Source organism: Cokeromyces recurvatus (genome assembly GCF_025118155.1).
Source record: "Cokeromyces recurvatus strain NRRL 2243 chromosome Unknown BX663scaffold_41, whole genome shotgun sequence".
In the NCBI taxonomy this organism is placed as follows: domain Eukaryota; kingdom Fungi; phylum Mucoromycota; class Mucoromycetes; order Mucorales; family Mucoraceae; genus Cokeromyces; species Cokeromyces recurvatus.
In genome coordinates this window covers 96,738-113,225 of record NW_026251427.1, presented here as the reverse complement: position 1 = coordinate 113,225, position 16,488 = coordinate 96,738, and the positions used below count along the sequence as shown (strand labels likewise).

General features: G+C 31.6%; 6 protein-coding genes across 6 annotated transcripts; 5 read left to right on the top strand and 1 right to left on the bottom strand.

The window, feature by feature from the left end:
- Positions 1 to 1,978: 1,978 nt before the first annotated feature.
- On the top strand, positions 1,979 to 3,143 carry BX663DRAFT_564777 (uncharacterized protein). Its single transcript, XM_051532058.1, has 2 exons — positions 1,979 to 2,687; positions 2,790 to 3,143. Exons 1-2 carry the CDS (start codon positions 2,001 to 2,003, stop codon positions 3,096 to 3,098), a joined length of 996 nt encoding a protein of 331 aa, XP_051378384.1. The 5' UTR covers positions 1,979 to 2,000; the 3' UTR covers positions 3,099 to 3,143.
- Positions 3,144 to 3,274: 131 nt separating this feature from the next.
- On the bottom strand, positions 3,275 to 4,972 carry BX663DRAFT_443266 (uncharacterized protein; the record flags this gene model as incomplete). The annotated part of the gene is made up of 2 exons (XM_051523559.1): positions 3,275 to 4,634; positions 4,737 to 4,972. The coding sequence occupies 2 exons, from the start codon at positions 4,970 to 4,972 to the stop codon at positions 3,275 to 3,277; spliced, it is 1,596 nt and encodes a 531-aa protein (XP_051378383.1).
- A 2,303-nt stretch (positions 4,973 to 7,275) lies between these two features.
- BX663DRAFT_555906 (uncharacterized protein) lies at positions 7,276 to 8,564 on the top strand (the record flags this gene model as incomplete). Its single annotated transcript, XM_051531672.1, has 3 exons — positions 7,276 to 7,350; positions 7,733 to 7,906; positions 8,010 to 8,564. 3 exons carry the CDS (start codon positions 7,276 to 7,278, stop codon positions 8,562 to 8,564), a joined length of 804 nt encoding a protein of 267 aa, XP_051378382.1.
- Positions 8,565 to 8,863: 299 nt separating this feature from the next.
- BX663DRAFT_490098 (uncharacterized protein) lies at positions 8,864 to 9,463 on the top strand (the record flags this gene model as incomplete). Its single annotated transcript, XM_051524938.1, has 4 exons — positions 8,864 to 8,895; positions 8,959 to 9,086; positions 9,109 to 9,189; positions 9,357 to 9,463. 4 exons carry the CDS (start codon positions 8,864 to 8,866, stop codon positions 9,461 to 9,463), a joined length of 348 nt encoding a protein of 115 aa, XP_051378381.1.
- A 1,164-nt stretch (positions 9,464 to 10,627) lies between these two features.
- On the top strand, positions 10,628 to 12,652 carry BX663DRAFT_461944 (arginyl-tRNA synthetase). Its single transcript, XM_051523963.1, has 3 exons — positions 10,628 to 10,875; positions 10,956 to 12,160; positions 12,256 to 12,652. Exons 1-3 carry the CDS (start codon positions 10,675 to 10,677, stop codon positions 12,578 to 12,580), a joined length of 1,731 nt encoding a protein of 576 aa, XP_051378380.1. The 5' UTR covers positions 10,628 to 10,674; the 3' UTR covers positions 12,581 to 12,652.
- Positions 12,653 to 12,852: 200 nt separating this feature from the next.
- BX663DRAFT_525141 (uncharacterized protein) lies at positions 12,853 to 15,744 on the top strand. Its single transcript, XM_051529724.1, has 12 exons — positions 12,853 to 12,948; positions 13,052 to 13,382; positions 13,464 to 13,534; positions 13,604 to 13,662; positions 13,717 to 14,028; positions 14,098 to 14,174; positions 14,234 to 14,404; positions 14,481 to 14,621; positions 14,694 to 14,879; positions 14,949 to 15,085; positions 15,165 to 15,252; positions 15,317 to 15,744. The coding sequence occupies exons 2-12, from the start codon at positions 13,284 to 13,286 to the stop codon at positions 15,665 to 15,667; spliced, it is 1,692 nt and encodes a 563-aa protein (XP_051378379.1). The 5' UTR covers positions 12,853 to 12,948; positions 13,052 to 13,283; the 3' UTR covers positions 15,668 to 15,744.
- Positions 15,745 to 16,488: the final 744 nt, after the last annotated feature.

Below are 16,488 nucleotides of genomic sequence, written 5' to 3'. Positions count from 1 at the left end.
CTCAATAATGTCTCTCTTCATACTTTACTACCATATACTATATGCCAAAAAGAAAGCAATGTCTCCTAAAATAAACTATTTACCCTTAATTAATAAAGTCTTTGTCTCTAGTATACTTTGATTATGTTCTAAAAAAAATATTGATTCGGGGGAGGGGAATCTTTTTTCTTGTTTATCATAATCCTACAAGGTATATAAGATACATTCTTTTGCTTGTTGAAAAAACTTTATTCCTTTACTAGAATACAATAGACTTATTTAAGGACAAGCACCAAATCTATCATCCAGACACTCTTTGTCCGCAATTGAAACATTCATTCATGGTTGGATCGGGTCCAATTCAACTTTGAATTTAGGACTAGAGAATGCTCAGAACTGAAAATTCTTTAACTTCTCAAGGGTCCGCAAAATATTACAACGTTGAGGTATGAAAAAAGTCAACATCTCAAAATCTTGTAGCTCACAACTTTATATCTCAAGTCTATTATGTGATGAGAGTTATGCATACATGATGAAGCTATTTTGATCCGGATAGTCAAACACGGCAAACATTTTCAAGATAAAATTTAAACAATGTCCTGTAATAGTACCTTTTGAAGTAGCTGAATCTTTGCCTGTTGTCTTGCTTGTTGTCTTGCTTGTTCTCTTAATACCTTTTTTAACTTTTTTTTTTTCAAGTAATTAGGGCTCCTAACTCTATATTGATTACATTCATAGAAGACTATAGGTACCAATACAGTAAATATATTTATATATATATTGCTTTTGTTACTGGTGTAGTTGATACAGCTGGTTTTTTTTTTCGGAAAAATTATTCAATAGAAGATCTTATATGGCTATCAAAGCCAGCATCATAGATAGATAGAAAGAAAGAAAGAACATAGTTTTGAGTAAAAGCGATATCTGCTACAAGTCACTTGTTCACCTACTCAATCTTCTTATACATGCCATTTTTTTTTTTTTTTTTTTTTTTGAATTTTTAAGAAATAATAGGGTAATGTGTAATGTATATATACATAACCAAATAAAACTTATTTAATATAAAATCATCAACAGGCAGCTTTTTGGAACAACAATCTTCAGATATCTTTATTAGTTTGTCGATCTACATTTCGTGTATATCCCATTCCGGGTCGTTTCTTTTTCTTTTTTTCTTTTTTTCTTTTTTTTCTTTTTTTTTTTTTTTTTTTTTTTTTTTTTTTTTTTTATAGCAATATTAAAATCTTGATCTCAAGTAATTACAAGGAAAAAAGCTTACTGGTCAGCTAAATAATGATGATACAATCATTTGTTACTATTTTTATTTAACTGCTCAGTTACTCTCTCGAACCATATTATTATATCATTATACAACTTTTGAAAATTCTACCAATTTTGTCAAATACTTCATATTATAACAATCAGACTCGTCCATAATTTCAGCTTTGCTATTTTCATAAACAACTACCTTCATAAAAAAAGAGACAGAGAGAGAGAATACGTGAATTGTGAGCAGTTTGTAAATTGACAAACCCGCTAATAATTGGAGTAAATTTTACCTCAATTTATTATTTTTACAGATCCGCAAATGAACTTATACTAAATAAAGTAAAGCATATTGTTTTCTCTTCTCGGATCATTCTTGACATTTGTTATCATTCACCTATTTTGACATGTTTAATGAACGACGCATAATCCAACAATTAATTTAAAGAAAAATGTATTTATTTTTTGTATATTCGTGTTCTTTATAAAGCTTTACACATGTGGAAAGAAAATAAAAAAACACAATTGAGGGACCTTTTTTTTTTTAATTACTTTTTATATATTTGAAACATAAAAAAAAAAAAACTAATCAACTTGCGTACATTCAAAATAAAAATAAAAAATAAACATGTATTATAATAATTTGACATTTGTCGACATCTTTCTTTTATTTATTTATTTATTTTATTTTAATTTTAATTTTAATTTTTTTTTTTTTTTTTTTTTTTTTTTTAATAATAAGGGAAATATACATCATGAAGCTATTTTCAATATTATCTTTATTTTTATTTTCAACAGTTGTTGTTAATGCAGATTTATCAAAACGTAAACATGGCAAACATTCTAGTGCAAAAGATTTACCGAATTACGATACCGCATTAGCAAAAATTGTACACCCTTTTGATGGCATTATCTTTGGCAGTTTTGTAGCAGAGCCAGATACACAGCGATTCAATGGCTCATTAGCTATTCAGGGCAATTTTACAGCCAGCAATTTTATTGTTAATTCTAGGCATAAGTCCTCCAAGTGCAACAAACATGGTCTTGTCGTCGGCGGCATCTCGGACGCCACTAATACCGTTGTTAATGGTGACTATTCCATTGCTTCAGGAGATACAACTGGCATTATCTCAAATTGTTCAAATACTCATATTAACGTTAACTTTAAGAGACTCTATAAAAAGGCCCTACAGATTTCACAATCCCTTGCTAAAATGAAACCTAATATGGTTATTCGTCATGGAGGATATTTATCAGATGGTGAATTCTTAGGCAAGTCAAAACAAAATTATTATGTCTTTACTTTCAACAAGTGTAAGCAAAAGAAGCATTGTGTATTGCCTGACTATCTTTATTCAACATCTAAACAAATTTTCCTTGGAGGAAATTGGACTGGTCCTTATAATTCTCCATATTCTACTGACAAGCCTATCGTCTTTAACGTAAGGAAGAATCCCACATTTTATTTTTCCCTTCTCTCTCTCTCTCTCTCTCTCTCTTTCTTTCTTTGTAATTAACATTTTTCTTTTTCCTTTCCTATATAGATTCCTATACCAAGTAATACAGTGTTTAATATGTCAACACCTAATCCTGCAGCAGGTCTTAAGCATGCTAACGTCATTTATAATGTATATCCCGTTACAGAGACAGGAGCTTATGATCCCCAGGGACGTTTTGTTTGGCTTCGTAATACAACACATCGCTTGAATGGCTATGCCTTGGCCCCTTCAGCTTATGTTGTTGAAAATAACTTAGGAGGTTTCCGAGATAAATTAATCGCTTCTCGTTACTTTTCCGCTCAGGATTTGGATGCCATGTTTTTTATTAAAAACTCAACATTCACTCAACATTAAAGATAATAAATTATGCGTACCTTCTATAAAAAAAAATGATTTTTTATTTTTATTTATATATAATATAATCATATATATTTTTTTGAACAAAATGGAAATGGGTTTATTCCTTTTCATAAACTATTTTGCTTTTCTTTTTTTCTTTTTCTTTAGATAAATAAAGACTTATATATTTATTACCAAATCTTGTGTTCCAAACCCATTTCATTATTTGCAGAGAGACCAACAGCAGCTCTAAAGATATTTTCAATAGCACTACGTTGTCTACTAAGAGCGTTGACTACAGGACTACCAGGGGAAACCATGGGTGCCTTCAACATATAACTTAAAATAGAGAGTACACTATGGAAACCACTAAAGTTGTCCATACCAGCGGTCTTGTATTGCAAACGAGTCATCAATTCAGTCATCACAACCAAGTCAATGATTAAGGGGGAGGCTAACAGGGAATCCTCACAGATGTTGTAAAGTGAAATAGATTGACGACCGCCCATAAAGATATCACATTCATATTCATCAAGGGCACGTTTGCTATCACCAACGGAGGGGACATATTTGATGACAACCGTATGATCAGGGTGCTCATTCTTCGCATAAAGTAAATGATTAGCAGCGACCATATCATCTACCACAGTTGATTTGGAAATCTCCTTGGATCTAAATTGACGTTGAGAGGACAAGTTCTTGCCATCGTTGTTACCGAGATGGTTATAGGAAGTGATAGCAACGGGTTTGATACCAGCATTGACAAGGAAATCAACAAGAGCGGATTTCATCTTGGTCTGTCCGGACTTGAAGTCATCTCCACCGATAAAGGCACGATGACGTTCAGCTAATTGAATCAAACCGGGCACAAATGTATTTTGAGGCGAACCATTAATGAAGGGTACACCTTCTTCAATACAGGCCAAGGCAAAGATGGATGAAGGAGCAATTTCTTCATGAGATTGATCCACAGCGGCTAAGAAATGATCAGCGGTGTCATTGACACCTTCAAGGATAGAGGCAAAACGTTCTGTATTAGCTGTCCAGATCACGATCACCTTGTCAAGCTTATGGTGTTCTTTAAAGTCACGAATATCTTTACGAATTTGATCTGTATGAGCACGTTTGTTAGAGCCCGGGATGAGATTATCGGCGCGGTCTTCTTGATTAGCAGCAATAAAATCAGGATAATAAATAGAAGGTAAGGGCTTCATTTGACACATTTCATCCTGAACTTGACGTTGAAGGTCATAGGGAAGAACTTTAGCACGTTCCATAGCCTCAGCAAGATTATTACCCGAGATATCCCAACCACCTAATACAAGGTCTGTAGGATTCATAAGTGGTAACATTTGACTGATAGGAACATAAACATCTTGGCCTGTCTCGGAGTCAATACCCAAACAAACTGTGGATGATTGAGTAACAGAGCCAAAATAATTTGGCTTTTGAACGCCATTCTTGGTGCGCCATTGAATTTTGCGTTTATGTGCCAAGATAGATGCAGTTAAGGTAGAACCATTATTACCACCCCAACCTACCATCATCAAACTATATATATATGTATATGTTTATATAAAATGGGAAGGACAAAATGAATGATACATAAAAAAAAAAAAAAAAAAAAACTATTAAATCGTCTAAAATATTTACCCAACGCGAGGAACAAGACGTTCAGTTTTGAATTCATAGATAGATTCAGTGGGTTCAGCAATATAGGTACCATCAGGTTGTTTAGTAACTAAGGTGTTTTGGTAAGTGTATTTACTCAAGATATACTCATCTGTATATCGGACGTTGGGAGAGTTAACCTTGAATAAAGGAGCAGGGACAGAGGAAGAAGAGGTAGTGTTGTTGTTATGAGGGATTTCAGCGTTAGGAGGAGCCATGTTGTTGTTATTAATGTGTTTTTTTTGGACGATCACTACACCTTTGGTAGCCTCTGTGTGGGTTATGTGTGGAAGCGAGTAGATTTGCAAACTATGAAATAAAATAATGATTACATGATTAATCTTCTGATATTATATATAACTATAATAAGTAATTATTTATTACCGTTTTGAAAAGAGGTGCGTTCAATAAGAATACGCCCCTCAAACAATAAAAGAAAAGTTGGTTAAGGGAAAAAAAAAAGAAGAGAAATAGAAAAAAGAAAAGTCGTTTTTTAGGGAAAAAAAAAAGAAAAAAGAAAAAAGAAATAAATATCAAGACTGAATCCTTTCAAATAAAAAATCATTATCCCTGTGTAACATGGGTAACAATACGGAAGCTAAGACAGAGAGACAATTATGTTACAACAGTAGCTTCTGCTATTGAAAACACAAACGCAGCACTTGTTCAAAGGAAGCATGGTTATTATAAGTGTAACTTCAATATTTAAACTCATTAATATTGCTTTATTATTAGAAAAACGGAAGAAATATAGTGAACAACGTAGCCAATCTGATGAATAAATATATAGTACAATTCTATATTAATCTTTCTTTCTTTCTTTCTTTTTTCCCTCCATTATCAATGAATGATATATTGTTGAAAATACATTTTTATAGCGAGAAATGCTTAGTTAATAAAGATAAGTATGAATTATATAACAGGAGAAGGAAAAAGGAAACGTGTTTTTGTGTGATAGGTTTAACCTTATTACACGTACAAGAAGATAAACTATTTGAATTTAAAGTTGCTATTTATAATATTATTTTTTTTTTTTAAAAAAAAAAAAAAAAAAAAAAAAAAAAAAAAAAAAAAAAAAAAAAAAAACTTATTTGTAAATAATAAGAAATTTCTATAGTAATAATAATATATAATGAATCTGGAAAATATTGGTTAATTTAGAAATTTAAATAGTGATTGTTAAAAAAATTGTTGCCGAAAAGCTGAAAAATGATTAGCCGTTTTAAAAGTTGTTTTGAGCACTTGAAATTTATTGTTCAAGAATCAGCGATTCTTAAGAATAAAGTACCTTTACCCATCAGATTCTTCCTCTTTGCAAGCACCCAAAAATTTTCAATTAAATTCAGTTTTTGAAAATATAGAGTTAAATACGTGAGTCTATAGCCTCTGACCTTGCGCCCTTGATTAAACTCATCGTTTTAAAAAACTATTATTGTAGACTGATATGCATAGTTAATTTGAACAAGTATGGAGAGAGGTATGTATAAGAAAATATATATCAACAGTTTTATTAAAGCCCTGATTAATGGTGTTTAGAGTCTGATCAGTCTTCACAATTCAATTATATCTTTGAGATGTTTATATACGTGTAAACAAAAAATTTCGCACATGTTCTTATAAACTATGTCTATCGATAATGGGCTTATATAACTGGAACATGCAGATCAAGGGTTTTATTATAGAACCAGCTTTATTCAATTGTTAATAAGATATTCATAAGAGCTCATGTTAAAGTTTATTTACCTGGCTTTGGTTGATTAATTGATATTTATTGATAAAGGCAAAGAAAAACATAATAGTAATGATAAATAACCCATAAATTATATGTTTATATATGTGTTGGGATATGTCAAAAAAAAAAGTAGTTTATATATGACTTTATAAATCAGTGTTGACCTCTCTCTCTCTTCTCTTTCTTATTCCTTTGCATTTGTTCCTCAATTATACAATAAACTAGCAAAGTAACTCTCTTTTTTTAATACTTCATCCAAAAATCCTGAAAGCAAGTAGCCAACAAACGTGTCATAGCGGTAAAGACGACTGTAAAGAACATTTAGAAGCCGGCATATATCAATCTATTACAAGATCTAGTAGATATTACTAATACAATTGTCACTCACACTTTTGCCTTTATCAAGTATATCTTTGTAAGTGAGTTGATGAAAAATATCGAGTTTGACTTGAAAAGCTATGTCAACAAGAGTTTTTTTGTTGAAGTATTCTTGAGTCTTACCCTGAGACGAGTGTATGGTGGTACCAAATCTGGAAAAAAACACGCCTCAAAGAAACAACGAAATTATATAGACAATTGATTGCCAAACACAAAGGCTTATATTGTTAAAAAATGCCTACTATATTTCACCTAAACTAGCATATGCGCAGCAAATTGCTTTGTACGAATGTACGAAAGTTGAAACCGCCTATTACAATAATATCAAAGCCCATTTTGGAGATAGGCTCCGCGAAATGCTAAACAAACTTTGCAAAAAAGAAAGAAAAATCAAATGCTCTTCAAGAAAGAATGACGACAGAAGGATATAGCACAAAAGCCATACAAGCATTTGTCCGTAAAGAGGTCTTTACTCCCTGCACCCAAGTAAAACTTACTGTGGCGAAAAAAAAAAGAAATACCCAATTCTGACATCTTGGATGAAAAGTCAATATCAGAAATAGAAACTCTATTCTCCATGCATCCTACAGATTACAGGTTCCATAAAGATTCAATTTTCTATGTTGTACTAGCTTGACCAGTAAATCACTTCAAGGCTTTTTTATAGACTTGCACAACTTGTTGAATCAGAGAAGTTGAAAAAATTCATTTGCTTTCCTATACGAACCACGTTTATTCCCACATATATGACATTGGATAGTAAAATCGTTAACTTCCATATTCTCAAAAAAAAAAAAAAAAAGAAGCCTACGAAGGATAAAAGTGAAACCTGGGCTCAAGTGGCTGATTTGAAAAAAAAAAAAAAAAGGCTTTTAAAGAACAAGGATTAAATAAGTCTCTTCATTTTGAAGGAACTTTGGAGACTGGTGGAATTGGTGTTTCTATTCTGAAGCAAAATACTGCTACAACTAGGAAGAAAAAGCTAACAGAAGATAGCCCTGAAACTTCAAAAAAGGAAGGTGGACCAAGAAGTGACAATGATGTCTAGTATATTGAAACATTAACACAAGCAGAGCTGGCAAGCACGAATGGAAGATGCGTTTTGATTGATTCCGGAAGACGTGATATTTTATACTGTATGAAAGAAACTAGTGTGGTCAAGCATAAGGAAGTTCTTGTTTTTTACAAAAAATGACAGATCAAAAAGATCAAGACACTTTAGAACTTTACGAAAGTCAACTAAACCATCCATGGTTGAATCCGCTGAAGCTCTTCTTTCCAAAACCCCGTCATCCACTGTAGATGTAGTCAAATTTGTAGATTACATTAAGACAAGATCATCGGTGGAAAATGTATTAAACCAAAACTATGGAAATGAAACAAAATCATCCAAAGATCTTTACTTCCCCGGCTCCTTGTTTGACTTTCGTGTGGATGAGAAAAGCAACTTATATTTTGGACATTTATTCGTCTTAAATATTCGAGGCATCGTTTCTTCTCCTGATACTCGAACGCAATCTCAACTGTACCATACGTACTTGCAGCTAATGTTGCAGCAACGACATATCTCAGAGAGATTGGGCGATGGAGTCAAAAATACGGTGCTTGAACTTGCAGAGAAGATGATCGCGGATGAAGAAGTCAATCTGAAACAACATATCAGTGAATTGTTGGAAAAACTTCAAGTTTTGCCATTCTGAAAGCTGAAGTTTTCACCCAAACTTTTCTATGATCAAAATGACCAGATGTTAGTGAAGAGGTTGAAAAAAGAAGTTTGGTCATGATGCGATTCTTGTTATTGGTAATTGGTCCGCTTCAAACACAAAATATCACGAGCCAACCAGGAACAAAGGTCTCATTCGAATGCTGAAGAAAAACAGCTTCCAAGTACTCAAGATTGATGAATATAAGACTTCTTCATACTGCCCAACCTGTGAAAGTTCATTAGAAACGTTTAAAACAGTCGCCAACCCTCACCCCCATAAGAGAGAGAGCCAAAATGCCAACTGTAAAATGTTATGGCTTATTGAGGTAAAGTAACAGTATGAATTGTATTAATATGACAGAGAATGATAATAATTACTGAACCATTAGATGTAAAAATCGTAACTGTCCGTTGGCCAACCTTGAACAAGTCATGGAAATTCCACGAAAGCTGTGGAATCGAGATATGGCAGCTGTTTTAAACTTTCGAAGGATCTTGATGAGCTTGAGAGAGACAGGTAAACGCCCTGATGTTTTTAGCAGAAAAGAAGCGTCAAAACCAGAATGAAGGAAACAATAGCAAATCTCCACCAAAGTTATCGCTTTGGTTATTTAATGCAGGTATGTTGCTCTGAGATTACTTAAAAATATTGGTGAGCCCATCATTTTTTGGTTTTTTGCCAATACTTTTTTTAGTAAGCACTAAATTATTTTGTTATTATCATCATTCAAATTTCTAAATTAACCAATATTTCCCAGCTTCGCTGTAAATTATAAAAGACAAATAGTATCTATAAACTATCATATGAAGAGACCTAAGGTTATGATTGGTTGGCTATCAAATTTCCCGAAACTTTATATCCATGATTTAAGAAAGAATAATTCAAAAGAGTAGTATAAATAATAGTAAGCTAAACTAAGTAATAAAAAAAAAACTTATATAAAGTATTGTTATATGAAAAAGTAGTATAGCTATTGTTTTCATGTTCCTATGCATACCTTCTACAATATAAAAATGCATTATACTAGCAAATAACAGATTGACCAAAAGGACAATAAAACAACGTCAATAATCATTTATGCCAATACTACATAGAATTGTGCTATTATAAACGTCAACAAAATATTGTACATAGTTAAAAGGTATACTCATAATATCAAGTCCTTTAAACATATCAATTGTTGTTCCAATGTGTTTTATGGGGATTTATTCTCAGTGTTCATACTTTTGAATCATGATAACACATATTGCCATGCAAAGAAATCATTAGTAGCAATAATAAAATAGATTAAGCTGACTATTTGGTAGCAATAATAGATCAAGTATATAAGTTTAATGGAAGTATCTATAATATATGTATAATAACATATAATATTCTCTTTTTGACAAATGAAAAAAAAAATACATTACTAAAAGTTGTAAATACTTACAGCAGTCATTAAAATCTAATTTACAAATATGTTTATACAATAAAATATAGTTCTTCCCTGCTTCTATAATAGAATATAATCTAATCGAAATTGGCTTAATATTTCAAGATTTTCTGTTGTATTCACTCTTAATTTGTAAAAGATAGTCATGCAAACCAAGTTAATAATTAACACTAAAGAGTTCGTATCATGTAACTGGAATTTAAAAGGTAATCCTGATACATCTGCTCTCATAAGATTAAAGAAAGACGCATCCTAAATGATTATTACTAAAGAAAACGAAGAAGAAGAACTAGGAACTACAGTCATAGAAACATAATCATACAAACATACATACTATTTTCATCATTTTTTACTAAAACTGTCACGTATGTATTAAATAGCTTATAGAGACAAAGTCATGAGTATATCTATTTTTTTCACCGTTACCATACATGTGTATATACTTTAAAGCATAAAAAAAAGCAATCAACTAAGTTGCCATCCTTTTTATATTTTACATGCTTTCTATCATTACACCACATATTAGGAGCCAATTGAAAACCTTATTTTTGACAACTAACAAAAAAAAAAAAAAAAAAAAAAAAAAAAAAAAAAAAAAAAAATAAAAATAAATATAACCCCACCCCCTCTCTTTATTTTTTTTTCTGTCTAGGAAAGGACAAGCATGAGATTATGTTTACAGCTCATTTAGCTCGACAAGCCATTGCAAAATCCTTATCTAAGTTAACACAGAATAGTGAAAACCATATTTTGCAAATCTTAAATACACCCAAAGCATCACTTCAAAATCAATTCACTGTACCTCTACCAAAACTAATTAATTCATCAATCAACCAAAATGACATCAACTGCTGTCAAGAGCTTATAAGTAAGGTAAATACATTTTCTTATAAAAGAAAAATAATAATTAATTTTTTTTTTATATACATACACATATACATGTGTGTTCTAAGTTTGAACAAAACAATTTCATAGAGAAAGTGACTGCACAGGGCCCATTTTTACACTTTGACGTAAAACGAGCACCCTATATTCAGTCTACCTTATCTGACGTTTATCAATTAAACAGCCAATATGGACATCACAAACAGCATACACCATCCACTGTCATTATTGATTATAGTTCACCCAATATTGCAAAACCGTTCCATGCAGGACACCTCAGAAGCACTATTTTAGGTAATTTTCTAAAACGTATTCATGAAGCTAACGGCTATAAAACGATCGGGATCAATTATTTGGGTGATTGGGGTAAGCAATATGGTCTTTTGGCTATTGGATTTGATTACTTTGGGGATCCTCAAGCATTAAAGCAGGATCCTATACATCATCTCTATCAGGTCTATGTGAAAATAAATGAGCTTGCCAAGACAGACCCCAGAATTGATGTACGTGCAAATGATTATTTTAAAAAGATGGAGTCTGGAGACTTGGAGGCATTAAAACGATGGAAAGAATTTCGTGATTACAGTATAGAGTCCTATAAAAATATTTATAAACGACTAAATATTGGGTTTGATTATTATTCAGGCGAATCAGAGACAGAACCTTATATAATGAAGGTCTATCAGATTTTAAAGGATTCTCGACTAGTGAAAGAGGAAAAGGAGGGTTGGGTAATCGATTTAGAGAGGTTTGGTCTTGGGAGACCCTTCGTTCGACGTGGCATGGGCACAAGTTTATATTTAACACGTGATCTAGCGAGTATCCTTTTGAGATATGACAAGTTGGGTGGGTTTGATAAATCGATTTATGTGGTTGGAATTGAACAGGAGCTTTATTTAAAGCAGTTGTTTAAAATCAGTGAACTCATTTATGAGCAAAACCCGGAGAGGTGGCCCAAAGTAGAATTTGCTCATGCTAATTTTGGACGTGTTATGGGAATGTCAACACGAAAGGGAACAGTCGTGTTCCTAGAAGACATATTAGACACAGCTAAGGAAAAGATGCTTGAAAATATGCAAGAAGGAAAACAAAATAAACTCGAAGGCATAGTGAATGAGGAAGCTGTTGCAGATCAATTAGGAGTATCAGCAGTAATTGTACAGGACATGGTAGCAAAGCGAATCAAGAATTATCAGTTTTCTTGGGACAGAATGACGGCTTCTAAAGGATATACAGGTGTTTATCTTCAATATACACATGCTCGCTTATGCAGGTAATATATATAAATATATACATATATATATGTATATATATACATGTGTATATATTTATAAAACGACTAACAATATAAGGTTTACATGTATATAGTATTGAGCGTAATATGAATATACCTGTCAATATCAATGCAGATACTTCTTTATTAAAAGAAAAAGAAGCATTTGAATTGACTCTAACTATTTCACAATTCCCAGATATCGTTCAATCTTCTTGTAAAGCAATGGATCCTTGTATTCTAGTACAATATTTATTCCGACTATCTCATATAGCTAGCCAAGCTAATAGCCAGTTAAGAGTAAAGGGAGCTGAAAGTCGTGAAATTGCAGAAGCGCGTTTACTATTATTTTGGGCAGCAAAGACGACTTTAGCAAATGGATTGAGATTATTAGGCGTCAATCCATTAAACCGTATATAACAATATAAGCATGTATTTTTATTTCATATTCGTAGAATGCCACACATTTTTATATTATATAATAAATTTCCGATACAAACTTTTTTTTTTTTTTTTTTTTTTTTTTTTTTTTTTTCCTCTTAATTATCAAAAACAGAAGATGAGTGAAAAAAGAAAAAGAGAAGAGCAAGATGACCGTGAAGAAAGTCCAGAAGAATCGCCAAGACCACTTAAAGTAAATAAATGAATAATGATTGCATAAAATAAATTGTATAAACAATCTTTAATGTTAGATAATTCCTGCTACTAAACTACATGCCTTCAGTATTGGCAGCCATAAAAAATCTGCTTATCATAAACAAAAAGAAGAAGCTGAAATTAAGAAACAAGTAAAAAAAAAAAAAAAAAAAAAAAAAAAAAAAAAAAAAAAAAAAAGAATCTACCTGTAAAACGATTAATATAGCTTACTCATATATATACTCTATACATTAGCAAGAGAGCCTCGAAGCAGCTAAAGTTTATGCTGATTTTGTTGCTTCATTTGAAGAGCCTAAAAGTTATGCATTAGGCACTACAAATTTCATTAAATCGGGAACTTTGATGCCAAGAGGTAGATAAATAAACTAATGTTTAATACAAAATGAAGATTGACCAAATATTCATGTAAATAGATTCTGTAGCTGATAATTACAATGCTCCACCTACAAAATCAACATTTAAACCAATGCCCTTTGTAAAAGCAGGCGAATCGACAGCATCGACCACATCAACACCAAAGTTCGAAGCAAAGTTTGAAACATTTGAAGCTGATGATGAAGACGATGTAAAATTGAACCATGATCAAAGCATAAAATAGCATTTAGATAAACCATCTTTTTTTTTTTTTTATTATTATCATACCTAGGAGTTAGCAAAGTTAAAGACAAAGGCTCAAAAGAAAAGAAATTTAGATTCCTTTTTAGAAGAAATCAAAAGGTATATCAATCTATTCACTAGTTTTTTTTTCCTTCTTTTTTAATTGATCTTTTATTTCATTTTTTTAAGACAACAAGAAGGACGTAATCGAACAGATAATAGATCAACCTCCACGTCCTATAAAAATGGTAATGGGGAATACATGATATGCAGCAAGGAGAGACTAATGTTTTACTGTATAGATGAACAAGGGTCCTTTGATGATGGCAATCCAAATACAACCAATCTTTATGTAGGCAATATCAATCCTACTTTAACAGAGTTAGGTTTATGTCGTGAATTTGGTAAGTTTGGACCTATTGCTTCTGTCAAGATTATGTGGCCACGTACACAAGAAGAGAAAGATAAAGGCAATAATTGCGGATTTGTCAGCTTTATGAAAAGAGAAGATGCAGCTGAAGCAATTAAACAGATGGACGGCAAAGACGTAGAAGGGTTTGTTTTGCGTGTTGGATGGGGCAAAGCTGTGCCTTTACCTGCTCATCCATTTTTCGGTATACAAGATAGTTGCACATCTTAGTTTTTTTTTTCTTTTAATGGTCTAATTCAAATGTTGTATATAGTTTTGGATAAAAAGGCACCTAATGGGAAATCTGGATTACCATTTAATGCCCAAGTAACGCCTGGTGCGCCTGGAGTGGTAAAAGTAACATGAAAATGATAGAAAACCTGTTTCTAAACTTTTATTCATTTATTTAGAACTCACGACCAAGAGCAGAAATACATGTAATCAAGCCTGTAGATATCAAATTGATGCGAATTATTCATCGTACGATTGAGCGAGTACTTAAATATGGGCCCTTATTTGAAGCAATGATTATAGATAGAGAAATAGGAAACCCTACATTTAAATTCTTATTTGACAATACAGTAAAGTTGAAGGAAAATAACATCAGTCTATATAAGTCATTTAACCTCCCTTTTTATTTTATTTTATTTCACATAGTCACCAGAGCATATCTACTATCGATGGAAATTATATTCTTTATCACAAGGGGATACAAAATCGAGATGGTTAGATGAGCCTTTTCAAATGTTTGAAGGTGGGCCTTGGTGGATACCACCTGAACTACCTCTTTTTGATGAAGTAAGAATCTATTTTTGCTCTTATTCTTTTTTTTTTTCTTTTTTTTTTAAATGTTTATTTTATGCTTATTAGGATGGCGAAGATCCCATGTTTGATACAGATGATGAATTAGCAGAACAAGATAGTATTGCGAAAGGAACATTAGGACAAATAGCAAAGCAACGACTAGGGTTTATATTACGTGAAGTAACATTTCAACGTGGTACGATTGCACGGGCTATGGCATTTGCTATTGACCATGCTGATGCAGCAACTGAGGTATATACTTTAATATACATACGTATATATTGATATTTATACTTGTATATTAAATACATTTGTACATAGATTGTGGATTTAATTTGTAAATCCATTTTATTACCCGATTCACCTCTGTCTACCAAATTAGCTAGATTATACTTGATCTCTGATATTCTTCATAATAGTAGTGTTCACGTTTCTAATGCATGGAAATATAGAAAAGAGTAAAGTACACATTAAAAAGAAAAAGGACAAAGACTATGATTCAACTTATTAGTTAACATATAATGGTATAATAACTAGGTTTGAAGCACAACTTCCTGCTATTTTTGACCATTTTAATTCTATTTATCGATCTATTCATGCTCGTTTAAAAGCTGAACAAGTGCGAGTAAGTAGATTGTAAAAGCAAACGAATTCAAGATGTGAAGTGAACTTATTAGTTATATTTTTAGCGACATATTACTGCTGTCATAAATGTTTGGGAAAACTGGATGATATTCCCTAAATATTATACAGATCAATTAACTGAAATATATTTAAAGAAAGAGAAGAATGCAACAACAACTCAGTTGGAAAATAATGATAATGAAAATGTGGATGGCGAACCTATGGAAGATGTGGATGGAGAGCCCTTAGAAGATGTGGATGGAGAATCTATAGAAAACGTGGATGGAGAGCCTATGGAAGATGTGGATGGTGAACCTCTTGAAGATGTAGATGGCGAGCCTCTGAATGATGACCCTATTAATGACACTCATCATGAAGAACCTCTCTATACAGAAGTTCAAGATATGTTTTCGTAATATGTTCTATTTTTTATATAATTATTTTGCAAAATTATTAAGTGTCTTACTTGAGGTAGAATAAAACCAGATCTATAATATACTATTCAATCTTATTATTTTTTTAGACTAACAAATTCTATGTAATCTTTAAAGTAATTAAATCTTTATGTTTAAGACTATAATTATTACAACCATACCGGTACTTTATATATTGATACATCTAAATTAAGATATTGATAAACTATTATATATGTGTATATCTCATTGCCACTAAGCTTTTCTCTAAAGAATAAGGCTGATATTTTAGTACAATCCAAACAAGGGTTCCTCAAATAGTTGGATATACTACAATTTAACACTTTACATAAGTGATAGCTCGAGTATCCTTTAATCAATAAAAATGGACAGAGCAGTAAATTGAAATATCACATAGAGTATTACGGGATAGAATCTAATTCCCTTTGCAGAAAAAAAAAGAAAAAAAAGAATACCTAAGCTATTTTAAATACACAAGACTATCTTTTTTTTTTCTTCTTCTGAGGATTCCTTTCATATAAACGAAAAATTAAATATATAAAAAAGTTGCTTTTATCATTAATTAGTTTATAGTAGTAACATAGAGAAGATGTTTATCAGAAATATGGAGATCAGATAGTACAGTCGAAAAAAAAAAAAAAGGAACGAGCATAAGTGGCTTATTTTTTTTTTCAATTTTATTCGAAAAACGGAATTCATTATCCGGACCAATCTTATTTGTTAAATATTCTATTGAATGATCAAATTATGATTTTTTTTTTTTTTTTTTTATACATTGTTATATACATACATACATACATACA